The sequence below is a fragment of the Ahaetulla prasina genome, chromosome 2, assembly GCF_028640845.1.
Source record: "Ahaetulla prasina isolate Xishuangbanna chromosome 2, ASM2864084v1, whole genome shotgun sequence".
Lineage (NCBI taxonomy): Eukaryota > Metazoa > Chordata > Lepidosauria > Squamata > Colubridae > Ahaetulla > Ahaetulla prasina.
The window spans coordinates 257289874-257314672 of NC_080540.1; the positions used below are offsets into that span (position 1 = coordinate 257289874).

A 24799-nucleotide genomic window follows, 5' to 3' on the forward strand; every position below is an offset into this window, starting at 1 on the left:
GAACATGAAGCAGATTAGATTTACTGAAGTATGACCCTCAGAATTTTTACTTCCCATATTAATTATATAACTTCAGACAACTGAACTATAAATGTACCACACATGACACCTGGGGTAGTCCCAGAGATCTACTAAATTCTTCAGGTTTTGTAAATGATCAATGCAGTATGTCTAGAGCTGAGAGAACCACCAGATTTATTGTACAAATTCAGTGAAAACATTGGAATTTCTAGAGTGGTCAATAGTGTAGATGACCACTGAGTGCCACTGTTGCTGCTTAAAAGAGTTTTTTCTTCTCTGGAAGCCTTAAAGAAGTAATAATACTAAAATCTGAAAATGTATTGGTAGTAGCCATTTTTTGCACTTATATTGTACATAAGCAGACACAGTACCAAGAGTGAAATCCAACAGGTTCTGGAGTACCGGTAGCGGAAATTTTGAGCAGTTCGGAGAACCAGTAGCGGAAATTTTGAGTAGTTCGGAAAACTGGCAAATGCCACCTCTGGCTGGACCCAGAGTGGGGTGGGGATGGAGATTTTCAATATCCTTCCCCCAGGAGTGGGGAGGGAATGGGGATTTTGCAGTATCCTTCCTCCAGGAATGAGGAGTGAATGGAGATTTTGCAGTATCCTTCCGCTGCCACGCCTACCAAACCACACTACACCCACCAAGCCACGCCCACAGAACTGGTAGTAAAAAAAATTGGATTTCACCAATGCACGGTACACATTGGCAGGCTAAGAAAAGATGTTTTCTAATTCCTATCTCACCTTGAATATGAGATTATCTTTAGCAGTTAACATGTTGGAATAAATTCCAAGCACTCTTAAGGCAAATGCTTGATGGAATGGCTCTGCATACCAATATGCTAAAAATGCCTAAGTTGCTTAAATATAGATACAAGCATCAATATCCTCAAATATTGAAAATATACTGTATGTATAGATCCCATTGTGCAAGATGATGTATTTCATTATCGATCCTGACCACCATTAAACCATCTTTCCAAGAAGTCTCCATGTTTCCAGTGTCTTTATCCCCACTTGGAACTGAACCCAGATGGACATTTCTTCCAACAAGATAACACTGGAACAAAAGAAGAGAATATTCTACTATATACTTTCAGTATGTCATTTGATCCTGATTTCTGGGTTTGATTTTTACTTATTTTTAGTCCTGACTACTGACTTTGTTCTGTCTCAGTATTCCTCATTGATCATAGAATGATGTGTGTCTCCAAGCTTGAGATAAATTCACAGACCAACCAGAGATGCTCATATCAATGAAGGGATATTTATTGTATTCAGGGAAAACTTGCAATCAGAAGCCATATAAAAACCTAGGCCACAAAAGTTTAACACAGAGAACTGCAGGGACCCCCATCCCGTTAAAGACCTTGGAGTTTTCATGTCAAATGATCTAAGTGCCAAAGCCCACTGCAACTACATAGCAAAAAAAGCTCTAAGAGTTGTAAACCTAATCTTGCGTAGCTTCTTTTCCAAAAACACCACACTACTAACCAGAGCATATAAAACGTTTGCTAGACCAATTCTAGAATACAGCTCGCCTGTTTGGAACCCTCACCACATTTCTGACATCAATACAATTGAATGAGTCCGAAATATTTTACAAGAAGAGTTCTCCATTCCTCTGAAAACAGTAAAATACCTTATCCCACCAGACTTGAAATCCTAGGCTTAGAAAACTTGGAACTCCGTCGCCTTCGACAAGACCTAAGTTTAACTCACAGAATCGTCTATTGTAATGTCCTTCCTGTCAAAGACTACTTCAGCTTTAATTGCAATAATACTAGAGCAACCAATAGATTTAAACTTAATGTCAACCGCTTTAATCTAGATTGCAGAAAATATGACTTCTGTAACAGAATCATCAGTGCTTGGAATACTTTACCTGACTCTGTGGTCTCTTCTCATAATCCTAAAAGCTTTAACCAAAAACTTTCTACTATTGACTTCACCCCATTCCTAAGAGGACCATAAGGGGCATGCATAAGCGCATAAACGTGCCTACCGTTCCTGTCCTATTGTTTTTCTTTTCTTCTTCCTATATATATATATGCTTATACCTCCTTATATTTAGTCATATATGTGTTTATATACTATATAATCTTTTTGTATGATACCTACATATATTGTTGTGACAAAAACAAATAAATAAGTAAAATAAATCCAGCCAATTTTGCCTACTGAGCAATTTATTAATATGATCAGGTGGCCATCAGAAAACAGGTAGATAGTTTCTTATTCTCTTTAATGGCAGAAACCAAAGCTTAGATTTGAAAGCTGTGTGGGTATGATAATACCTTAATGTATTTTTTTAAAGTAATAAAAATCACCACTTTTAGCAAAAATATGTATTCCTAGGTATCACCTGAAAAAAAGAAGAATATTAGGTGGGTGGTGAACTACTAAGCCTAATGGCTCTGAAATAACAGTAAACAACACAACTGCTGAAATTTTCCGGTATCTGATAAAGCTATAAGGGGCTGCTAATGGTTGTTTGTAACTCAGAGAAATGGGTTAATGTATGGCCTGGAGGTATGAGTTCATGACAAAAGATTTCAGTGTCTTATGTAAAAAAATTTCAGGAGAAGAAGATGCATGCTTCACAGGTATAACTGTTACTAGATATGTCACACCCTGACATATCTAGTAACATATTGATTGCTGATCACTAAATTAATATATTGCAGAATATATAGCACATTTAATTTATTCAATTTAGACACTGCCTGTCTCCAGATGACTCTGGCAGTTCAGAATATAACAGCAATAAAATACAATAGGAACAAGAAAAAATAAAGAATAAGGAAAGTAACTAGATATAATTTTTAAAAATCCCTTTGAGAATATATGGGAAAATACACCAGCAAAAGGATTTTAATTTTAAAAATCTAATTTTGTTTCCAAAGAGAACATGCTTCCTTTGAGCAACATAAAAAATATTCAAACTGTTTCTTTTTAAAGCCAGTTTCATTTTTAATCTTAGCCAAGAGATGAAACCATTTGATGAAATGCAAAAAAAAGGTCTTAATTTAGAAAAATTGTTTTTTAAGAATGATTTTTCATCTTTCTCTCTCTATGTTCCATGTGCATTACCTATGAAATTGACTTCCTGGTGTTCTGGAGAATAGAGTTTTAAAAATATTCTTATAGAAATATATCCCTAAAGAAAGAATAATTTCCATTTCTAATGGATTATGTACTGAGATAAGCCCCTCTGTTTTCATAACTTTGGAGGTTGCAAAGCTGCATGAGTTCTTAACTTAGTATTTTCCACTGTTTAACCTTAGGATTTTGCCATAAGAAAAGCACCAGCTCCTTGGAGACATTAGCAAAAGCCGTAAAGTCTTTTCAGTCAACTGTCTGCTACTTTAAAGAAAAAGAAATAAAAACAACAGCTTTTTTTCCCTGCAGTCCCTATTCACAGAGGTAAATGCAATGCTTGCAGTCTGTATCAAAGCCTAGCATGCAGCAGTAAAAACTTTCACCCTTGGCATTTTCAAACACAACAAACTCTTTGTGGCCAAAATTGGCAAGCCAATAAGGATTTCATTGAAATAAAGGTATTCTTTTTGGGCAAGCATTATACTGCTGTTAGACCCCTTGCAATCTGCATACTGAGCAAATAGATCAGCAGATGATGCTGTTAATATGGCTCTGCACTACATCCTACAACATCTTGCATCTCCAAAGACCATCTGTTAAACTACTGAAGTTCGGGTGACACAACAGTGATCGGTCTCATTCGAGACAATGATGAATCCGCATACAGATGGGAGGTTGAACAACTAGCCTCATGGTGCGACCAGAACAATCTGGAACTGAACACACTCAAAACCGTAGAAATGGTGGTAGACTTTAGAAGAAACCCTTCCATACTTCCACCTCACAGTACTAGACAACACAGTATCAACAGTAGAAACCTTCAGATTTCTAGGTTCTGCCATATCGCAAGATCTAAAATGGACAGCTAATATCAAAAACGTCATCAAAAAAGGACAACAAAGAATGTTCTTTCTGCACCAATTCAGAAAGCTCAAACTGCCCAAGGAGCTGCTGATCCAGTTCTACTGAGGAATTATTGAGTCTGTCATCTGCACCTCTATAACTGCCTGGTCTGGTTCTGCAACCCAACAAGATAGACACAGACTTCAGAAGATAATTAGAACGGCAGAAAAAACAATTGCTACCAACCTGCCTTCCATTGAGGACCTGTATACTGCACGAATCAAAAAGAGGGCTGTGAAAATATTTACAGATCCCTCACATCCTGAACATAAATTGTTTCAACTCCTACCCTCAAAATGACGCTATAGAGCACTGCACACCAGAACAACTAGACACAAGAACAGTTTTTTCCTGAACACCATCACTCTGCTAAAAAATCAATTTCCCCAACACTGTCAAACTATTTACTAAATCTGCACTACTATTAATCTTCTCATCGTTCCAATCACCCATCTCCTTCCACCTATGACTGTAACTTTGTTGCTTATATACTGTAATTGATTGTTTCCTGATTGCTTAATTGTACCCTATGACTATCATTAAGTGTTGTATCATTAAGTGTTAAATTTGTATCCTATGACTATCATTGTTGTAAGTGTTGTACCTTGATGAAGGTATTTTTTCTTTTATGTACACTGAGAGCATATGCATCAAGACAAATTCATTGTGTATCCAATCACATGGCCAGTTAAAAAAATTCTATTCTATTCTATTCTATTCTATTCTATTCTATTCTATTCTATTCTATTCTATTCTATTCTATTCTATTCTATTCTATTCTATTCTATTTCTCTCTGCCCCATCCTTGCCAATATAGATTTTGACATGAATAGAGGGTGAAGGGTTATACTTGTTATTCCATGTATCATCATCATTGTAGCCATTGTCTAACCCACTGCAGAATGAAGGCCTCTTCTGCATGTTTCCAACCAATATGGTCCTGAGCTTTCTTTTGCCAATTGGGCCGGCAATATTTGCTGATGTCATTGATCCACCTTGTTTTAGGTCTCTTTCGTGGATGCTTTTTACCAAGTGGGTTCCATTCTATGACTGCCTTGGCCCTCCAGCCATCAGTTCTTCTTGCTATGTGACCAGCCCATTTCCTTTCAATTCTTTTACTCTCCTGATGTTATCATATTCTTTTGTTGTTCTCTAATCCATGTGCAGGTCTTTCTATCTTTTGTAATGCCGATTGTGAGGTTAGTGTCCATGTTTCACCAGCATATGTCAGAGCAGGTAGCACACACTGATAGAAAACTTTTCTCTTCAGACCTAGTAGGAGGTTGTATAAAAGTGTTCTCCCTGTTTTGAGCATGGGATCCAAGGTGAAGGCTGTTAAAAAAGGTAAAGGTAAAGGTTCCCCTCGTACATATGTGCTAATAGTTCCCGACTCTAGGGGGCGGTGCTCATCTCCGTTTCAAAGCCAAAGAGCCAGAGCTGTCCAAAGACATCTCCGTGGTCATGTGGCTGGCATGACTAAACACCAAAGGCACAAGGAATGCTGTTACCTTTCCACCAAAGGTGGTCCCTATTTTTCTACTTGCATTTTTTATATGCTTTCAAACTGCTAGGTTGGCAGAAGCTGGGACAAGTAATGGGAGCTCACCCTGTTACACAGCACCAGGGATTTGAACCGCTGAACTGCCGGCCTTTTGATTGACAAGTTCAGCATCTTAGCCACTGAGCCACCGCATCCTTGTTAGCTCTTAGTCTCAGAGTTTTTTTTTATTGGGTGTGTTACTTGGAACCCTGACAATCTTTCAAATTGGCTAGGGAATTGTGGCCACTTCCAGCATCCTTCCTGTAATGAGAAATTGCTTATAGCTCAGCAACATCTAGAGCATGGGTGTCAAACTCACCATGTCACATTGCTGTCACGTGACATTTCATGACATTTTTTCCCTTCATGGAACTGGCATGGGCGTGGCCTGCATGTGAGGCATCTGACCCATTGGTCACCAGTTTGACATCCCTGATTTAGACGGTCAAGGATTCTCCACTCTTGCTTGAAGAAAATATGCAAAAATCTACTAGAGCCAAACTTTTAGAGTTACAATTCTGTGGTGAAAAACTACTGCTTAAACCCTTATTGTTTCTTTAACAATTCTTCAACTATTATCCATCCTTCTTACAGAACCCCCAAACATCCATTGCTCAACCATCCACTGCTCAACCAATCGTAGTTCAACCAACCAACCTCCAACTACACGTTGAACAGAACCTCCAACCATCCGTGGATCAGAACCTCCAACCAACTATCATCAATAACTAGGTACGCATGCCCCTTATTTCCTCTTCACCTAATGCTGCAGATCTTAAATGCAAATTGATAAACGCAAGAAGCATTGTAAACAAATTGCCTGAATTTATACTCATGTTAGACAATGGTACATTTGATATTATATTTTTATGTGAAACATGGCTGAACTCATCCATCCCTGACTCCATTATTTCAGACAAAGAGTACCATGTTTTTAGATCAGACCATGAAACCCACAGAGGAGGTGGAATAGTTATCTAAAAAATGTTCAAGTTGCACATAAACTTGCTATCCCTGAAACTATTGTATGCGACCTGTCTCTAAACACCATACTTCGATTCCTACTATGTACAGAGCCCCTGACTACAACATCGCACATGCGAACAAGTTAACCTCACTACTAACTTGGGCTACCTCTTGCCCATATTCTCTCATCTTCCTGGGTGACCTCAATCTACCTCATATTAACTGGATAACAAATGAATGTACAACTGAACCCATCCATACTACCCTATACAACGCTGTCACAAATCTAGGTCTTGAACAACTAGTAACTAACAATACAAGAATCAACAACTGCCTTGACCTCATCTTCGGCAACAACACAAACTCAATTTATGGACTACAAATAAAAGAATCCTTTTCCAACAGTGACCACAGCATGATAGACTTTTGTCTCAATATACGCCCTTACAAAAATCATCATAATAATAGTATTCCAAACTACAATTTCAAAAAAGCCAACTATGACCTTATAAACACCTACCTCTCATTTCTTGACTGGCAAAATCTACTCTCAACCTGTATCACTGCTGAAGACCACTACAGAGTTTTCTTACTCGAAGTCAATAGAGTAATTAAACTCTACGAATCACAAACCACCACCAAAATCAGAAAAAACAAATTACCCATATCAATAAAAAAGCTTCAATCCAAATAAAAAAATTCCCTTTGGAGAAAAAACAAAAAGGGACATGTAGCTAATTTCAAAAACCGATACAGAGATATATGCAACCAAATAAAAATTAAATGCACCAATTACCACACCAAGCAAGAAGAAGACCTTCTGCACACAAATTCCAATTGTGCTTTTTATAATTTTGTGAACAACAAACTTAATGACTCGAGATCCATCCCACCACTAAAAGAATCTAACGGCAAAGAAAATAATGATGAAACAGTTAAAGCAAACCTCTTTAACACATTCTTCTGCTCAGTCTTTGTTAACAGTAATGGCTCCTACCTGACATTCCCCAACCGCACCAACAACAACCTAACACATATAGATTTCACTGAAGAAAATATTGAAAAACCTCTTCACAAACTGAAACCATCCCTATCTATAGGACCTGATGGACTATGTGCATACTTCTTAAAAAAGCTTTCCACTAATATAGCAGAACCCCTAAGCATAATCTTTGGAAAAGCCTTCACGACCAGTTCCCTTCCCAAACTTTGGTCACTAGCCACGGTCATCCCTGTCTTCAAAAAAGGAGCTTAGTTGAAAATTACAGACCAATCTCTCTATGCTGCGTCACCTGTAAAGTTATGGAATCTATCATCAACCAATCCATTACCCTCCACCTAGAAACAAACAACCTACTCTCTAATAAACAATTTGGTTTTAGAAAAAAATTATCATGTAACTTACAACTTCTTCACTGCAAAAACATATGGACTCCAAATCTTGATCAGGGCAAAGCAATAGATGCAATTTACATTGACTTCTGTAAAGCTTTTGACTCAGTGGTACATGACAAACGTCTCCTTAAACTAAAATCCTACGGCATCTCCAGAACCCTCCACAATTGGATAACAGCATTCCTGTCGAACAGACAAGTTGTCAAAATAGGCAGTGCCCTATCAAATCCTGTTCCTGTCAATAGCGGCGTTCCCCAAGGCAGTGTTCTTGGACCAATACTCTTCATATTATACATTAATGATCTCTGTGACCATATTAAAAGTAATTGTGTTCTTTTCGCTGACGATGTCAAATTATTTAACACTACCAACAATACAGCTACCCTTCAAAAAGACCTTGACTTTATGTCATAATGGTCAAAAACTTGGCAATTCCAAATCTCAACCAGCAAATGCTCTGTCTTACACATTGGAAAAAAGAATCTAAACACTAAATACAAACTCAATGGACATTACCTTACAGATGACCCCCATCCTGTTAAAGACCTTGGAGTTTTCATATCAAATGATCTAAGTGCCAAAGCCTACTGCAACTACATCGCAAAAAAGGCTTTAAGAGTTGTAAAACTAATCTTATGTAGCTTCTTCTCCAGAAACACTACACTACTAACCAGAGCTTATAAAATATTTGCTAGACCAATTCTTGAATACAGCTCACCTTTCTGGAACCCATACCACATTTCAGACATCAATACAACTGAACGTGTCCAGAAATATTTTACAAGAAGAGTTCTCCACTCCTCTGATTACAACAAAATACCTTATGCCACCAGACTTGAAATCTTGGGTTTAGAAAACTTAGAATTCCGCCGCCTTCGACAGGACCTGTGTTTAACTCATAGAATCATCTATTGCAATGTCCTTCCTGTTGAAGACTACTTCAGCTTCAATCACAACAATACAAGAGAAAACAATAATTTAAACTTAATGTCAACCGCTTCAATCTTGATTGCAGAAAATATGACTTCTGTAATAGAGTTATTAATACTTGGAACACACTACCTGACTCTGTGGTCTCTTCTCAAATTCCCAAAGCTTTAACCAAAAACTCTCTACTATTGACCTCACCCCATTCCTAAGAGGTCTATAAGGGGCATGCATAAAAGCACAAACATGCCTACCGTTCCTGTCCTATTATTTCCTTTGATTATATCCAATTAATATAGTTATTACATACTTATGCTCATATATGTGTGTGTGTGTGTGTGTGTGTGTGTGTGTGAATGGGTCTCCTATAAATATTAATATGCTGCAGGTATATTTGTTATAGCCTCAATTTCTCCTTTGTTATCACAGGAGTTTTCTGATTTATAGTTTACCGCTTTGCAGCCCTCACAAGAGATCCTTTAATAAGATGGTAACAAATGCAGAAGAAACTTGAATGGTAAAAGAGGTTTGTAGTTTATTTTTATAGGAATGCTGATAGGACTAGATGACTATGCTTCCTTGTTTACTGTTGCAAATATATGCCAACTGCTGGTAGCTAGTCAAAATTAATTTCATAAACCTGTCCTTATGGAGCCCATGGGAACTTGTGCAGAATAAATAAATTTAAAATCATTTTAAATGTAAATAAATGTTTTGAATCAGTTAATAGATTACCTGCTTTTCTTCCTAAAATCAAATAACCAGCACTCTTGTTTATACCTTTGTTTTAAGAAATTATTGGGCTGTTGTTTTGATAAGAAAACTAGTATTAACACACTGGCCTACTATTATAAATCTGTCTCCTTCCTCTCCTGTGCTTCCTATATCTGGTTATAAACAAAATCAATTTGTATGTTCTTCTTTGCTATGGAAGAAGGTCTCCACTCAGGACTATTCTAAATTTCCATAAATACTTAATGAATCCTCAGTTTCAAATTAAAGTGTTCACAAGATGACAGCATATGATCAGTTTGTCTCTCTGGATGGAGATAGCTACAGAAACTTAAATTTATTAATGCTGGCAGGAGGTCTTAGTATCCTGCTGCTTCATTAATCAGGTTTTTTCTTTAGATATGTGCCAGATTTTAATTTTAAAACAGTTTTTTTTCCTCCTCCTGATTAATTAGCCCAAAATTCACAAATATGTGAATCTTCTAGCCAGGAACATCAAAGTGATTTCAACTAATGTAGAGAAATGGGACATATTTCTGAAAGCAACTGGGTCAATATAACTCAGTGATGGCTAACCTTTTTCTCTTCATGTCTGGATTTCTGGAACCTCCGGAAGGCCCATTTTTCGCCCTCCTCAGGTTCCGTGCGGGCCCTGCACTTACTTGGCATCCAAAATGGGCCATGTGGAGCCTCCTGGGCATCTCCTGGGAGCCTCCTAGGCCCAAAAATGGGCCGTGGGGGGTGCTGCACCCCCCCACATTCCCCGTGCATGCATGTGCAACCCCTACCCCCCCCCACGCATGCGCGCATGTCTCCCACATATGCTCTGTCCCCTGCACATCTCAAAAATCAGCTGGTCGGCGGGAGGCTCATGCCCACATGCGCAGTGGAGCTGAGCTGGGCAAAAGCTTGCATGCCAACAGAGACGGCTCTGCATGCCAGCTGTGGCACGCGTACCATAGGTTTGTCATCACGGATATATATTGTTTAATGTTAGTCTTTAGCCCTGGAGAAGACCGGTGGGTGGTTATCCACCCCTGCTTCCCATTATAACTTAGGATCCCTCCTACCTTTTCCTAACAAAATGAAAACTTTGAATAATTCTTGGATGTTCTGGAAGGGAAACTGTTTAAGTAAATCTGGATTGAAATCGTCAAATTCATTTGTTGAAGTCCATATTTAGCAAAGCATATAGGAGCAAGCAGAACCAAGTCCATTAAGAATATATAGAGACAGCTGTTCAGGGTTCAAAAGGACAAATACTTCATTGGGAATATTATATACTATGATAAAAAGCCCACTTCTCTGTCTTTCCTTCTTTAACATGGGGGAAGAAGAAAATATTGAGAACCAGGAGTTCAGATTAAAAATAAGAAGAGGATTTGAGAGAATATTAATGAGAGACAGACAGAAACAGACAGACAATGACATACAGGCCTCCAAAGATCAATAGGAAAAACAATATAGGACTTGTTCAGCTACCTCTTCAACACTACCAGGCTGCCTTCAACTTTCACTCTTCTCTCCGCCAAAACAAATTTCCCATCCTCAAATTTTGTTCTCCCCAAATTTTGTTTTCCCCAGATTCTGTCTCCTCCCTGAATAAATTTGGTTTCCTGTCTTTTCACTGTTATTTTCTCTCATGGACAATAGGTTTTTGGTCAAAATAGAGAGAAGGCACTGAACTGAATGAAGAAACGAATTAATAAAGTTATCTCCCAGTTTTAAAATAATAATCTATTCCCTTGGATATCATTTGTAAGGCACCACTTCCTAATTAAGTAATTAATTCATTAACTAATATCCTGCCCACCTCTCAATTTGAGGCATCTCTGGGTGACTATGTTATTAGTGAAATAACAAGAAAGCTCTTGGTCCATGACAAAGGATGATGATTTTGTATGTGAAATTCAAGAGATATTGGACACAGAGGAAGACATTGATTGATTTTAGTTTTGGCCCAGAGAGTTTCTGTCCATCTGGTTATGACAATGCTAGGGTAGACAACTTCATTAAAAAGTGAAGCAGTTTGTAATATAAGAGAAATGACTACTTTTCTGAAAAATTGAAGGCCTGTAGGAATATGAGTAAGATGGAAGTGAAAATATATACTGTAATGAATATTGTTCCTAACTTTGCAACAGGGGTGAAATGCTCCCAGTTCGGACCGGCTCGGGCGATCCGGTAGCGATGGCAGCTGCTGGTTCGGAGGACCGGTAGCAAAAATCCCTGGCCCCACCCCCTGCCTCTGCTGAGCCGCACCATCAGCAGAGGTTTTTTTTTACTTTTTAAAGCAGTTTTTCTTCAGCCGAAACATGCCTTGAAAAGTAAAAAAAAACCCTCTGATGATCGCGGGGCTGAGCAGAGATCATCAAAACCCTTTAAAAGTTTTTTTTAAAAAAACCCTCTTCAGCCGAAGGGGGAAAAAAACGGAAAAAGAAGAGGTTTTAAAAGCCTCTTCTGGCGATCCCAGAGGAGTTTCCTGATCCTCACAGGCTTTTAAACTCACTTTTTAACAGCCCCCACTTACAAGAGCCCCCACCCAAGGCCAGCCAATTCCCCCTCCTCATTTACCTATAATTACTGCTCCTTTCGGGCACGGCATGCATTTTTCTTCAGCTACTGATTACAGTTTGCTTTGACTTCCTGCTTTGCTGAATGAGGAACTCTGGGAGTTGAAGTCCACAATCTAAGTTACTAAGGTTGGAGACCCCTTATCTAAAAAAATAAATAAAAATAATAAAATAAATAAAAATAATAAAATAAAATATTTGTGCAGGTTTCATTTGGTGTGTTTCTGTAGTGTTTCACTCTAACTACGCAAGCACACAAAATCTCACAAAGATGTATGTGGCATTGTGTGTGTGTGTGTGTGTGTCAGTTGTGCTGTATGTGTGTAAAGTGTGAAAGTGTGAGGTTCCTGCTTGTTGCAGGGGCCATTTTGGGTGAAGTGCAGCTGCTTTTACATTATGTGTGTCAGTTGTGTTGTATTGTGTGTGTGTAAAGTGTGAAAGTTGGTTTTTGGTACCTCTTATTGTTTTGTATACCTTATTTATTATTTTTATTATTTTTTTGTTATTGGCCACGCCAACCCAGTCATCTTACCACCAAGCCACACCCACCAATTAAGCCACACCCACAGAACCGGTAGGGAAAATTTTTAGATTTCACCCCTGCTTTGCAAGCTACTAAAGTAGGCTAATTCAACATAGAAAAGATTAACATGGAATTTGAGGGGATTTATTTACAGTTATTTGTATTATCCTAGGCTTTTGCTATTGCTGCTATAATAATGTAGCTTTACATATCTGGATATTGCTAGTTCCTCCAGAGTTGTTCATAACATAACAAGTTGAGATTTACTGAATCTTGCCATCAAAACTCTACCATTCTGCTCTGATACCATTCTGCTGGATAGATCAGTCTTCCCAGACTTCACCTGGTGTCCAGTTCTTTCAAATAACAATTAATCACAGCTGAAACCAGGCCAGTTGTAATCCTAAGAAACTTAAAAACTTGTTTCTTTCAAAAACCATCCATCCAGATTTCAAGATATAAACTATGTAAAGCAGAATAATTCTAGAAACTACAGACTGAAATATGAATTCTAAGATCAGCGATGATGATATGGTGATGAACAGATGAACCAACTGGAAAGAAGTAGATTCAGATTGTCACAGTTCTGGAGAATAATGTTTGTTTTCATCTCTTGGACATAGGGTCAGCTTTATTATGAATTAAATACTGTAAAGGAATTTGCATAGCGGTGAAATGTACTTACCTTCGCTACCGGTTTGGATATGTGAGCGCACACGCGCACATGCGCTTGCTACGCTCACTCGTGCCTCTTCTGCAGGTGTGCAGAGGGTCAAAAATGGGACATAATGATGTCCCACGGGTGGGCGGAGCCTCCCACCACCAGCCCTACTGGTTTGCATGAGCCAGATAGATCCAGCCAGATTTCACCACTGAATTTGCATCTGGAACCAGCACCACAGGGTGGTCAAACAAACCAGTGCAAGTTTCCACATATAAAGTCATTAAATTTACTGTTTCCAGGAGGACAAGTTGCTTCTCTGTCTTTTAGTCTCCCATCTCAGTTAGATATTTTTATACCAATAAACATTAACCACTAAAATAAATACTTTAGAATAGAATAGAATAGCATTTTTTATTGGCCAAGTGTGATTGGACACACAAGTTTAAATTTATAATGTAAATTCACTCCAGAAATGAACCAAGCCATATCTCTCACCAGTCATGAGAAAGAATCTTTAAATCTCTTTACATCATATAAGAAGCTAGTGTTCATCTTCCATTTAAAAAATTGGGATATTATAATTCATAAACCATTTTCTGCAAACTTATTAAAACTGCTAGGTGCCATGAGGGCCATAATCTAGTAATGATATTAAAATTCAATTATCATACGATTTTAATAATATATATATGTATATATTTAAAATAACAATAACTAGTTACTGAATTTTAGAAAGAATAAACAGCTCTGAAATCCTTGGTGCATTAAGAGATGAAATATGGCAGGAGCCTCTGCTTTGAATACTCCTGGGTAGCAATTGCGTCTGTTCTAGCTTCATTGCATTTATAAGGAAATGATTCAGAAATATGGTGTTTATTTTATCTCTTCCATACCTAGCAAGCTACAGGCAAAGGAAGCACCCAGAGAACAATTATTTCTTTTAGAATTTGCATTTTGAAGCCTCAGAGGATCTATGATGGGATGGATTTGCTAGTTGTGCAAATCTGCTTTGCCAAAAGCACATTGCTATTCCGAGTGAACCATAATGCAAACATGGGGAACTCATGAACTGCATGGAGCCCAGGCACTTCTTTTACATTCCCTTAAGCCCCTGCGACCATGACACAAAAATAGCAGTAAAATAATTTTCTAGTATTGTTTTTGAATCAAATGTTGTGTTAAATCCCCAATTAAGCTTAATATGCCCATTTTGCTCCTAGAAACCAGGAAAAGGGAATAAAAACACTAACCCTGCTCTTTCCAGTGATACCACTCGATGGTATCACTGCAAGGCTGGAGTCATGAAGGCTAAAGTTCAGAATGATCTCAGACTTGCAACAAATGCCAAAAATCACAAAAATGTTCTTTTCACTGTATAAGGAACAAGAAAAAAAAGTCAAGGAAAGATCAGACCACTAATCAGAGATGATGTCAAAAAACTGACAGGCAGGAAGAAAGCTGAATGGATTAACACCTTAACATAACATAACAACAGAGTTGGAAGGGACCTTGGAGGCCTTCTAGTCCAACCCCCTGCCCAGGCAGGAAACCCTACACCATCTCAGTCAGATGGTTATCCAACATTTTCTTAAAAATTTCCAGTGTTGGAACATTCACAACTTCTGAAGGCAAGTCGTTCCACTTATTAATTGTTCTAACTGTCAGGAAATTTCTCCTTAGTTCTAAGTTGCTTCTTTATTTGATCAGTTTCCACCCATTGCTTCTTGTTCTACCCTCAGGTGCTTTGGAGAACAGCCTGACTCCCTCTTCTTTGTGGCAACCCCGGAGATATTGGAACACAGCTATCATGTCTCCCCTAGTCCTTCTTTTTGTTAAACTAGACATACCCAGTTCCTGCAACCGTTCTTCATATGTTTTAGCCTCCAGTCCCCTAATCATCTTTGTTGCTCTTCTTTGCATCTGTCTTTATGCAAAAGGAAAAAATAACCCAACCTATCAAAAGCAGCACTGTAGAAGCCGTTATAGGCGTGCAAGTCAAAATAAGCAAGAACATGGTAATAGAATGCCTATTGATTCTAAGTGAGTTCAAATCACCACCATTGAATGGATTACATCCTAATGTTCTAAAGAAGCTGGCAGGTGTGATCTCAATATCCTCCTCTGAAGGTCTTCTGACAGAAAGAGGCCACTTGGGAATCATTATTGAAGGACACCCTGACATCTTCCAGTCTCAACATTTGACCAGGCACCCAACAGAACTTCATACCAGACTCACAGTCTGTTCTTCATCTTCATCTTCATATCATCCAGAAATTTTTTAAACAAAGGTAATCAAATACATTGATTGGTGCAACATTATTTGAGAACTAAATGAATGTTGCCACAGAGTTCATAAAATCCTGAGCCTTTCCAACTCCTATTCCCAAGAAATTTATTAACCCCACCCCACCCAGCATTGATAAGCTGGGAATACTCCACCACTAGCCCAGCAAGAAAGTCTAGCAGCTCAGGAGTTGGGCAGCGGGCTGGATAATACATGAGTATATTGCCATACAGATCAATTTAATCCATAGGCATCCATAGCCTATTAGCTCTGGAGTGGCCTTTGGATCAGAAGTGACTTGCTTTAAAAGTGAATTGCTTCTCCTTCCTTTCTTTGATATTACAATTGGTACAAAACCCAAGGGGGCAGATTCTGTTGCAAGATTCTGCTAATGTAGACTTACAATAAAGTAGAAATAGTTCATCTCATTGTGTTTCCTGTCTGGTTACCTGGGAAGGCTGACATCAATCTTGTACATCTGAAATCACAATTATGCCACTGTCTCTTTTACAGCCCAAGAAAGTCTGAGTCTCTTGCCCTGCCTTCTATCCAGCTGAGGGCTATGTTCTCTTTTACCTAATTGCTCCCTAGGGAGCATTTCTTACCCCTTTCTCCCCAAGGTCTTTTTACATACCATTACATGAAATGATATACGTCAGTCCAAAGTGATTAATGAAAGCCGTCCAAATTTCCACCCAGGCAATGATTATCAGTTACCAGACTTTGGCTTCGGTTGTACACAGCTGAGATTTTAATCTCAGTATTGGATTGGAAATGCATCTCATTGTCATAAAAAGAGAATTTAAGAAACCTGGCTGGATTTTTTCCAGATAAGTCAGAGATGGAATCAGGGTTTAATTGGTTCCCATAAAGGAATTGTACAGTCATTTTTACTACAAATAGTTTAACAGAGTTTCCTGTTATCTCTTCAAATCGCTACAACACTCTTTTGAGCTAGGGAGGAAGCATTATTAATTTGAGTTGTTTTTCTCCTGGAGTATTAAAAACAATCCCTAAATATTTAAAACATTTGACTTGTTCTATAGATTGGTTGCCTGTGAACCAGCTGTGAATCCTGGAAAAAGCAATATTTCTCTTGTTTGGGTAATTGATAACCAACTGCTCTTCTAACAGTGTTGTGCCAAGGCTCCAGCAGCTCTTCTGAGACTGACTAGACTCTCAGAGAAAAAAGCAACATCATCTCCATGAAGCAAGATCTGTAACAGCCCATTTGCCAGTTTGGGCAAAAACAGATTAAGCTCCCCTAAACACTGTATAAACTGATTTATATAGACACTGAACATAACGGAGCTAATATGCAGGCTTGTCTTATCCTGTTCATACTTAACACACGAAGAAGCTGACTGACCCAATTTCATTTTATTCTAAGACAGAGGTATACTTCTGCTTTGGCTCATTTCCAGTATGCCTTCCCCCCCTCCCCCACTACTTCTGTGTGCAGGGACAGATAATGTCATCCTTTCCTGATTCATGCATTATTGAAAATGGACATTATGCCTGGTTTGCAGATTCAGTTCAAAGCTGCTGATTTCAGACCTCAAGTCCTTCAAATCTCAATGTTTTCAATGCTTTGTTCCTTTCTAGTAGAATCCCATTGTACGGTGTCTGGCATCCCCCATCTCCTTCAGCAATGAGTAGCCATTCTATACTTGATTGCTGGCAGCTATGTTCTTTGTTTGTGTTTTTTTAAAAAAAATCTTGCAATGAATATAACAAAAGGTTTATTAAGACAATAAACCATCCTCACCCCTACCATGCATATTCCATTCAACACTTACATCTCTCAGGGGCCACCTTCTTAATTTGTGTTTAAGATGGATGAAGTCTGTTCCCCTGGCTTTCCTACATCTTTCATCCTACAAATATGCCCACATATTTATTTTTGAAATATGAACTTTGGGATTTTGTTTCATGGAGATAAATGATAATTTCTTACTTTTGACAAAGTTTCCAAAATTTCTATAGACCGATAGAGGATCAGGAATGAAAGGACAGCTTACTCTTGCGCTTTAATTATTATGGTTTACAGCTACCATAGTCAAGAGGAGGAAAGGAAAGGAAAGGAAAGGAAAGGAAAGGAAAGGAAAGGAAAGGAAAGATCTATGTTAGTTTCAGTGGATATAATGAAGGAAAGAGGTGAGAAGACATCCATGTGTGCAAGTATCTGGGAAAACAAAAAAAGGGCATGGAAACTAGTGGAGAGGGAAAAAATCCCTAAAACAAAAAAGGCAGGCACTGGGAGACCAGTCCATCCAGAACCCAAGCAGGAAGGAATTGACAGGAAATACAAGAAGCAGGAGAATGACCAGTCATATTTTGTGGGGAGCATAGTCAGGCTCAGCACCAACCTGCCTCATTGCAATCTGGATTAGAATTCCCAAATTGCTTGAGAAATAATTCAGGCTGCGGTGTGGCACTGCTCAAGTCTAGTGTTTCATAAAGCTTATAGATAATCAGCAACAGGTGTTTAGCCCTGGCCAAGTTGACATTTTGTTTTAAAAAAGCCAAAATAGCAATGACAGTATTTGACCATATTGTGTTATATGATCAGCTTATTTTTTTTAAAAAAGATAATGATACCTTTGAGTTTGACTGTATCTGGGCCACTTCCTAGCCAGGTTTATAGGAGACGTTTCTATCTGCCTTCTTCCAGAATGTTTGCTCAACTTTCCAGTCTTGGCATCAGCCCTAGAATTCCCAGTTTCCTATCAGATACTTGCCAAGATCAGCTGAGGTTAGCTGGCTGAAACAATCTTATTTTCACTGAACAATTTTTAAAAACCCAGTAATCCATACTGAAAAGCAGAAACATCACCCTGCCAACAAAAGTATGTATAGTCAAGGCTATGGTTTTCTCAGTTGCAATGTATAGCTGTGAAAGTAGGACCATAAGAAAGGAAGAGCGCCAAAGAATTGAGGTCTTTGAACTATGATGCTGGAGAAGACTCCTGCGAGTCCCTTGGACTGCAAGGCGATCAAACCGGTCAGTCCTAGAGGAGATCAACCCTGAATGCTCTTTAAAAGGCCAGATCCTGAAGATGAAACTCAAATGCTTTGGCCACCTAATGAGAAGGAAGGACTCACTGGAGAAGATCCTAATGCTGGGAAAGATTGAGGGCAAAAGAAGGAGATGACAGAGAATGAGGTGGCGGGATGGAGTCACTAAAGCAGTAGGTGTGAGCTTAAATGGACTTCAGAGAATGTTAGAGAATAGGAAGGCCTGGAGGAACATTGTCCATGGGGTCTCATTTTGATTGGACATGACTTTGCAACTGACAACAACAACAACAACAAATCCTGCATTCCTATGTAAAACCCAATGCATTTTATTTCCGAGAATACAATACTGTTATTGCTTGCTTGCTTGCTTGCTTGCCTTAGGACTATGTCTACCTCTTATTTGAGACTCTATGTACAGGTACGGGTGATACAATGATTTGTTCTTCAGCTTTTCTTTTTTCACTTCAGCTCCCATAGGAAAGGCCTTGATGATAGCTATGGGAGTAATAGGAAAATTACTGTTAAAATTTCAGCACTCAGCCTTCTTTCCCATGTAAGAGAGCTCTACAACAGCCAGGCCTTCCATTGCAAAAACAGATATGCAGCACTAGCTGCATCTTTAGCGTAACCTGCCATTTCTCTCTAAGTAAACACGAATAGCTTTGTGCTCAATGGTGTTAATATCAGTTGATGTTGACAGGCACAGCACAGATTAGGAAACAAAATACCACTTTGAGTTGCCAAAGTATCTAGGCATCCCGGAAGACAATTGCTCCTTGAAGATCCGTTATGAATTGTTTATTATAGATTTGCATGCTGTTTTACTTACAGTACTCAGACCGTAAGTCTCTCTCAACTGCAAGCTGTATTTCAAGCACTTAAAAATATAATGAAATGTGCACTGAACAAAAGATCACGTTTCACAAGATTTTTCTACCCTTTCCTTGTTTAAACATAATACCGGTGTAATATAATTTTCCAAATCTGGACAGCTTCCAAATGTGTTGAACTACAATTCTCATCATCCCCAGCCACTGCAATGATGGAGACTATGACTGATAGAAGTTGCAGTCTTAAGCACCTGGAAACTGCCAGATAGGGAAGACTGAACAATTGGATAGCCTCCTCCTCCTCCTCCTCCTCCTCCAACTGTAATCCATGCCAAAGCAATTTATTTTGAAAATGTCTTTGATGGAGGTAGAAGGGAAAGTGGCAGCTTCTTGGATCAAACGATTCTTCTCAATTCAATGATTTTATACTATTTAGCACCAAAAAGTAAAACTCTTCAGAAGTTGCCATCTATGTTTCCCATTCTTCCTTTGCACCTCTTAGATTTCAATCCCCTTTTTAAAAAAATTAAACAGTGATTACTTTCTATTTCCATAATGTATTCCTGTATAATGCTTTCTCTAGGGCTGGGTTGTCATATCAAAAAGCAGGAAAGAGGCAGAAGGATGCTGCTGTCATATAAATGGAAAGCAATGCCATAGTACAGCTGAACTGTTTACTTCAGCACATAAGCTTTCATCTTCCTAATGTACTTTTCATTCTCTCATAGTAGATATGAGAAAGTAGATATATGAAAAGAATGGCAGTGAGACTCTACAAAGACACATTAGCTTCAAAGTTACATGAACCATTAAATGTATCCCCACATGATCTTACAAGACCTTTCCCCCCTTCATTGTTAGAACTCAAAATTTTGTGGTTAGCCTAGGGCTAATTTAAAACCTGGAGTCCCAAAGAACCTCACAAGCCTACTTAAGCCAATCAGAAAGAAAATGGTTATGCTGTTCAGGTCCAAATGAAATTAGTGAGGCAAAAACTTCCTAAATACACATAGGATTCCAGCTCAGACATGATAGCAGTGTTCTAATATCTCAAGGGTTGCCACAAAGAAGTGGGAATCAAACTATTCTCCAAAGCACCTGAGGGTAGAACAAAAAGCAATGGGTGGAAACTGATCAAGGAGAGAAGCAACTTAGAACTAAGGAGAAATTTCCTGATAGAACAATTAATAAGTGGAACAACTTGCCTGCAGAAGTTGTGGATGCTCTAACACTGGAAATTTTTAAGAAAATGTTGGATTACCATTTGTCTGAAGCGGTGTAGGGTTTCCTGCCTGGGCAGGAGGTTGGACTAGAAGACCTCCAAGGTCCCTTCCAACTTGTTGTTGTTGTTGTTGTTGTTATTATAATTATTAATATCATCATCATCTTTGTTCCTACAGAAAGCAAGTCATGGCCAGGCCCATTTTGCAGCCTAAAGTTCCTCCAGAATCAACAACTAGTTGCAAAATAGCAATAGTCAGTCTCTTTCTTGCATCAAATAAATTTGAAAATACCTATATGAAATCTTTACTTAGGTTAAGACTAAATTCCCCAAGCAGGCTGAAAATGCCAGCCCCACCCCTACTAAAATGGTATCATCAAATGGCTTTTTAAAACCATAGTCCTTGACTGAAAAATGTTCGCCTGTCCCTGATATAAATGACATAGTTGAAAAAGGGCATTGAAAATGAGAATGTGTGATATGGAGTTAGCATGGCCCATATGGAGTTAGCATGGCCCATAAAATAGTAAATCATTACTGTGAATTATGGGCTAAGAAAGAATGTGGAATTGATTATAGGTGATGCTTATAAAACTGCTATTTATATCAGCTGCCAGTTGCTATGTTTACTTGAAAAGAAAAGAAATTGAATTATTTTCTTAGATTGTATAAGAATGTAATAGCTGAGAAGTTTGTATTTTCTGTTTAATCTGTCCAGGGATGGAGTTAATTTAAAATAGGATTTCTGAATTATTTGTAACTATAGGCAGAAACTTCTTCGACTGGGATCTTGCAGAACTAGAATGAAAGGAAGCAGGCTTGCCTAATTGCTTCCCATTGCATGATATCTCTCTTCTTAACTTCCCAGGCAGAGCAGCAGTACAAGAGGAGAGGGCCATACAGAGACTAATGGCATTCTTTTTCCCACTTTTGTTCCCATCAAGGATACATTTTATCCAATTCTAAATCCCTCAAAATTTCAATAAAATGAAGAAGTAGTTTTGCATTGAGCAAATAGTTTTGCAGGTGCTTTGACACATCCATGAATCTTAACAGAAAAGAATGTTTGCTGACATTATTGACACAAAAGGAATGCAATGAATTGTAGTAAATGTAGCGAAGGCTATACTAAAAATATAGCAGCCATCCAGATTTTAGCTATCTGGTGCCTTCCATATGTGTTAGACTTCAATCCCTGAATTCCAAACCAGAACACATCTGTAAATCTTAAGCTATGGAAAGATACATTAACCTCCGATCACCATGAAATGAGATGTCATATAATAGGCAATATATACAGTAAAATGTAGATGATTTATTTGTTCAAAAACGGGGATGTCCAGTCATTTTATTATCATAAAAGAACCATATCCTTACCCCATATGTGCAATGACACTACCATGTTCCCTCTGATCCCATCCTCAACAGGAGAAAGTTCAGTACCACATACAAAAAAAAAAAAAAAAAGATATGCAGAAGTACAGCAAACTCAACATTCAGGAAACTAAGATCATGGTATCCGGCCCTCCCAATTCCTGGCAAATAGATGGGGAAGAAATGGAGGTAGTGACAGATTTTATTTTCCTGGGCTCCAAGATCACTGCAGATGGAGAATGCAGCCAAGAAATTAAAAAACGCTTGCTCTTGGGGAGGAAAGCTATGGCAAATCTAGACAGCATACTAAATAGCAGAAACATCACCCTGCAACAAAAGTGTGTATAGTCAAGGCTATGGTTTTCCCAATGTATGGCTGTGAAAGTAGGACCATAAAAAAGGCTGAGTGCCAAAAAATTGAGTCCTTTGAACTCTGGTGCTGGAGAAGATGCCTGCGAGTCCCTTGGACTACAAGGCAATCAGACTGGTCAGTTCTAGAGGAGATCAACCCCGACTGCTCTTTAGAAGGTCAGATCCTGAAGATGAAACTGAAATACTTTGGCCACCTAATGAGAAGGAAGGACTCACTGGAGAAGAGCCTAATGCTGGGAAAGATTGAGGGCAAAAGAAGAGAGGGACGACAGAGAATGAGGTGGCTGGATGGAGTCACTGAAGCAGTAGGCGTGAGTTTAAATGGATTCCAAAGGATGGTAGAGGACAGAAAGGATGTATGTTGTCCATGGGATCGTGATGGGTCAGACATGACTTCGCAATTAACAACAACAACAACAACACATGGATTCATTTATTTTCCCAACCATTACTGTAACTTGTTTGGTTCTGGTTTTGTGTGATACATGAACCCAGGAGTAGTGATGTAAAAGACATGACTGATAGTTTAGCATCTGAGAGTCATATAAAGTGGTTTAGTTAATAATGAGTGTAACCTAAACCCAGTCACAGTTTCTCTACATGGTCTGAAGCTCTGCTCAATATATTTCCTGATTATAGAAAAAAACCCAATGTCTGACTGCAAAGTACATATCCTGAAGTTAGAAGTAATGGGATATAAGGCAAATAGGGTGCTGCTGTTTCCAGCAGGTCAAGAAACCTGCTTGATGTACATTCAGTTCTACATGCTGAATGTACATCAGAAGAGGGTTTCAACAGGCAGCCAAAATTATATTTGAGCAAGAAATCCTCTTTTCCCTTCACAAGGCCTGGAACTGTGATATAAAATTAACTCTGCTGTTGACTTTCTAGTGCCTTCCAGCTAATTTAAGTATGGAAATTAAATAGAAAAGGAACATATTTATTTTAAGCTACTAAGCTTAGCTTGGTTTGTGAACAGTTGCAGGGAAAAAAACCAAGCCTTCTGTTATTTAAAAATTACCAGCAGAATATTCTAGCAATCAACAGTAACTTCAAGACTATTTTCAGTGCACTGCTAGTGACGTTAGTTCCATTTAGTAGCCTTGGCAAGAAAGTCACATATTACTAGATGGGTAGAAAAGGTGGCAATATGGAGAATACATATTGTAGTCAGATGAGTGGAAGCATGTAGCTATTTATATGAATGATTTACAACACCCAAACTGAGTGGAACTCTTCATATTCCTCTTTATTCCTTGCCATGTCACTTGCATGATGAAAGAAACTCATCTCTCTGTTTTATTTATTTATTTATTTATATAAATAAATAAATAAATAAATAAAATAAAATAAATAAAATAAAATAAATAATCTCTCTGTTTTAACTAAGGAGAATGTAAATATGGATGAAAATTTGTGACCAAGATGTACAGTAGTGAAGAATTAAGAAATCAAAATTTAAAAGGCAAGGTTGAGACTTTCAAGTGCAGAGCATCAACTAGATCCGTGATGACGAATCTATGGCACGTGTGCCAGAGGAGGCACGCAGCACCCTCTCTGATGGCTCACAAGCCGTTGCCTCCCACCAGCCAGCTGGTCTTTGGGTCTCTGCGCGGGGGGCCATGTGTGCATGGGTGGGGGTGGGGCACATGTGGGGACACATGCATGGGGGGTGGGACGCATGTACAGAGGCCGTGTGCACATTGCATTTTGGGGGTTTGGGCACATGCATGCGCTTTGGGCACTTGGTCCAGAAAAGGTTAGCCATCACTGAACCGTGAACTAGCTCATTTTTGGGGGGGATGAATAGTAAACATTACACATCTCATTTGTGTTCTATCTCTTGATGGCTATGGTGTTAAAATAGTGTACTAATCTCTTTGCAACTGAAACTCGGGGGTGGGGAGGAACCTTTTTATTTCAACACTGTGCATAGTGGCAGCCTTCTCTTTATTGACTATCTCTGGTCAATAAAATTATTGCAAATTATACTTTTTTGTTTTTGTTTTTAAAAACAAGCTTTTCTCAGAGAGTTCTGCTGATTAAAGTGACAATTTGCAAGGATGACAAACCTGCTTCCTTGCTCAGGGGATGATTGGATTTCATTCTAGACTTGTGTGTGTGTGTGTGTGTGTGTGTGTCTAAGCTTGGTAATTTTAAGACTTTTAGACTTCAACTCCCAGAATTCCCCACTCCCATGAATTCTAGGAGTTGACATCCACATGTCTTAAAGTTCTCAAGGTTGGACACCCTTGGTTTAGACCTTTTTCTGAATAAAATAAATGGGTGGGTGGATGTAAAGCAATAGTGGGTTACACTTGCCTTCGCTACCACTTCAAAATCAT

At 38.6% G+C, this 24799-nt stretch overlaps 1 protein-coding gene across 1 annotated transcript in view; it reads left to right on the forward strand.

Annotated features, from left to right (window-relative positions):
- SLCO4C1 (solute carrier organic anion transporter family member 4C1) overlaps positions 1–6297 on the forward strand; it is a 93096-nt gene extending 86799 nt beyond the window's left edge. Inside the window, exon 14 of the mRNA XM_058170369.1 lies at positions 6166–6297. Coding sequence (XP_058026352.1) covers positions 6166–6245 — 80 coding nt within the window. The 3' untranslated portion in view covers positions 6246–6297. The remainder of the gene's footprint in view (positions 1–6165) is intronic.
- Positions 6298–24799: the final 18502 nt, after the last annotated feature.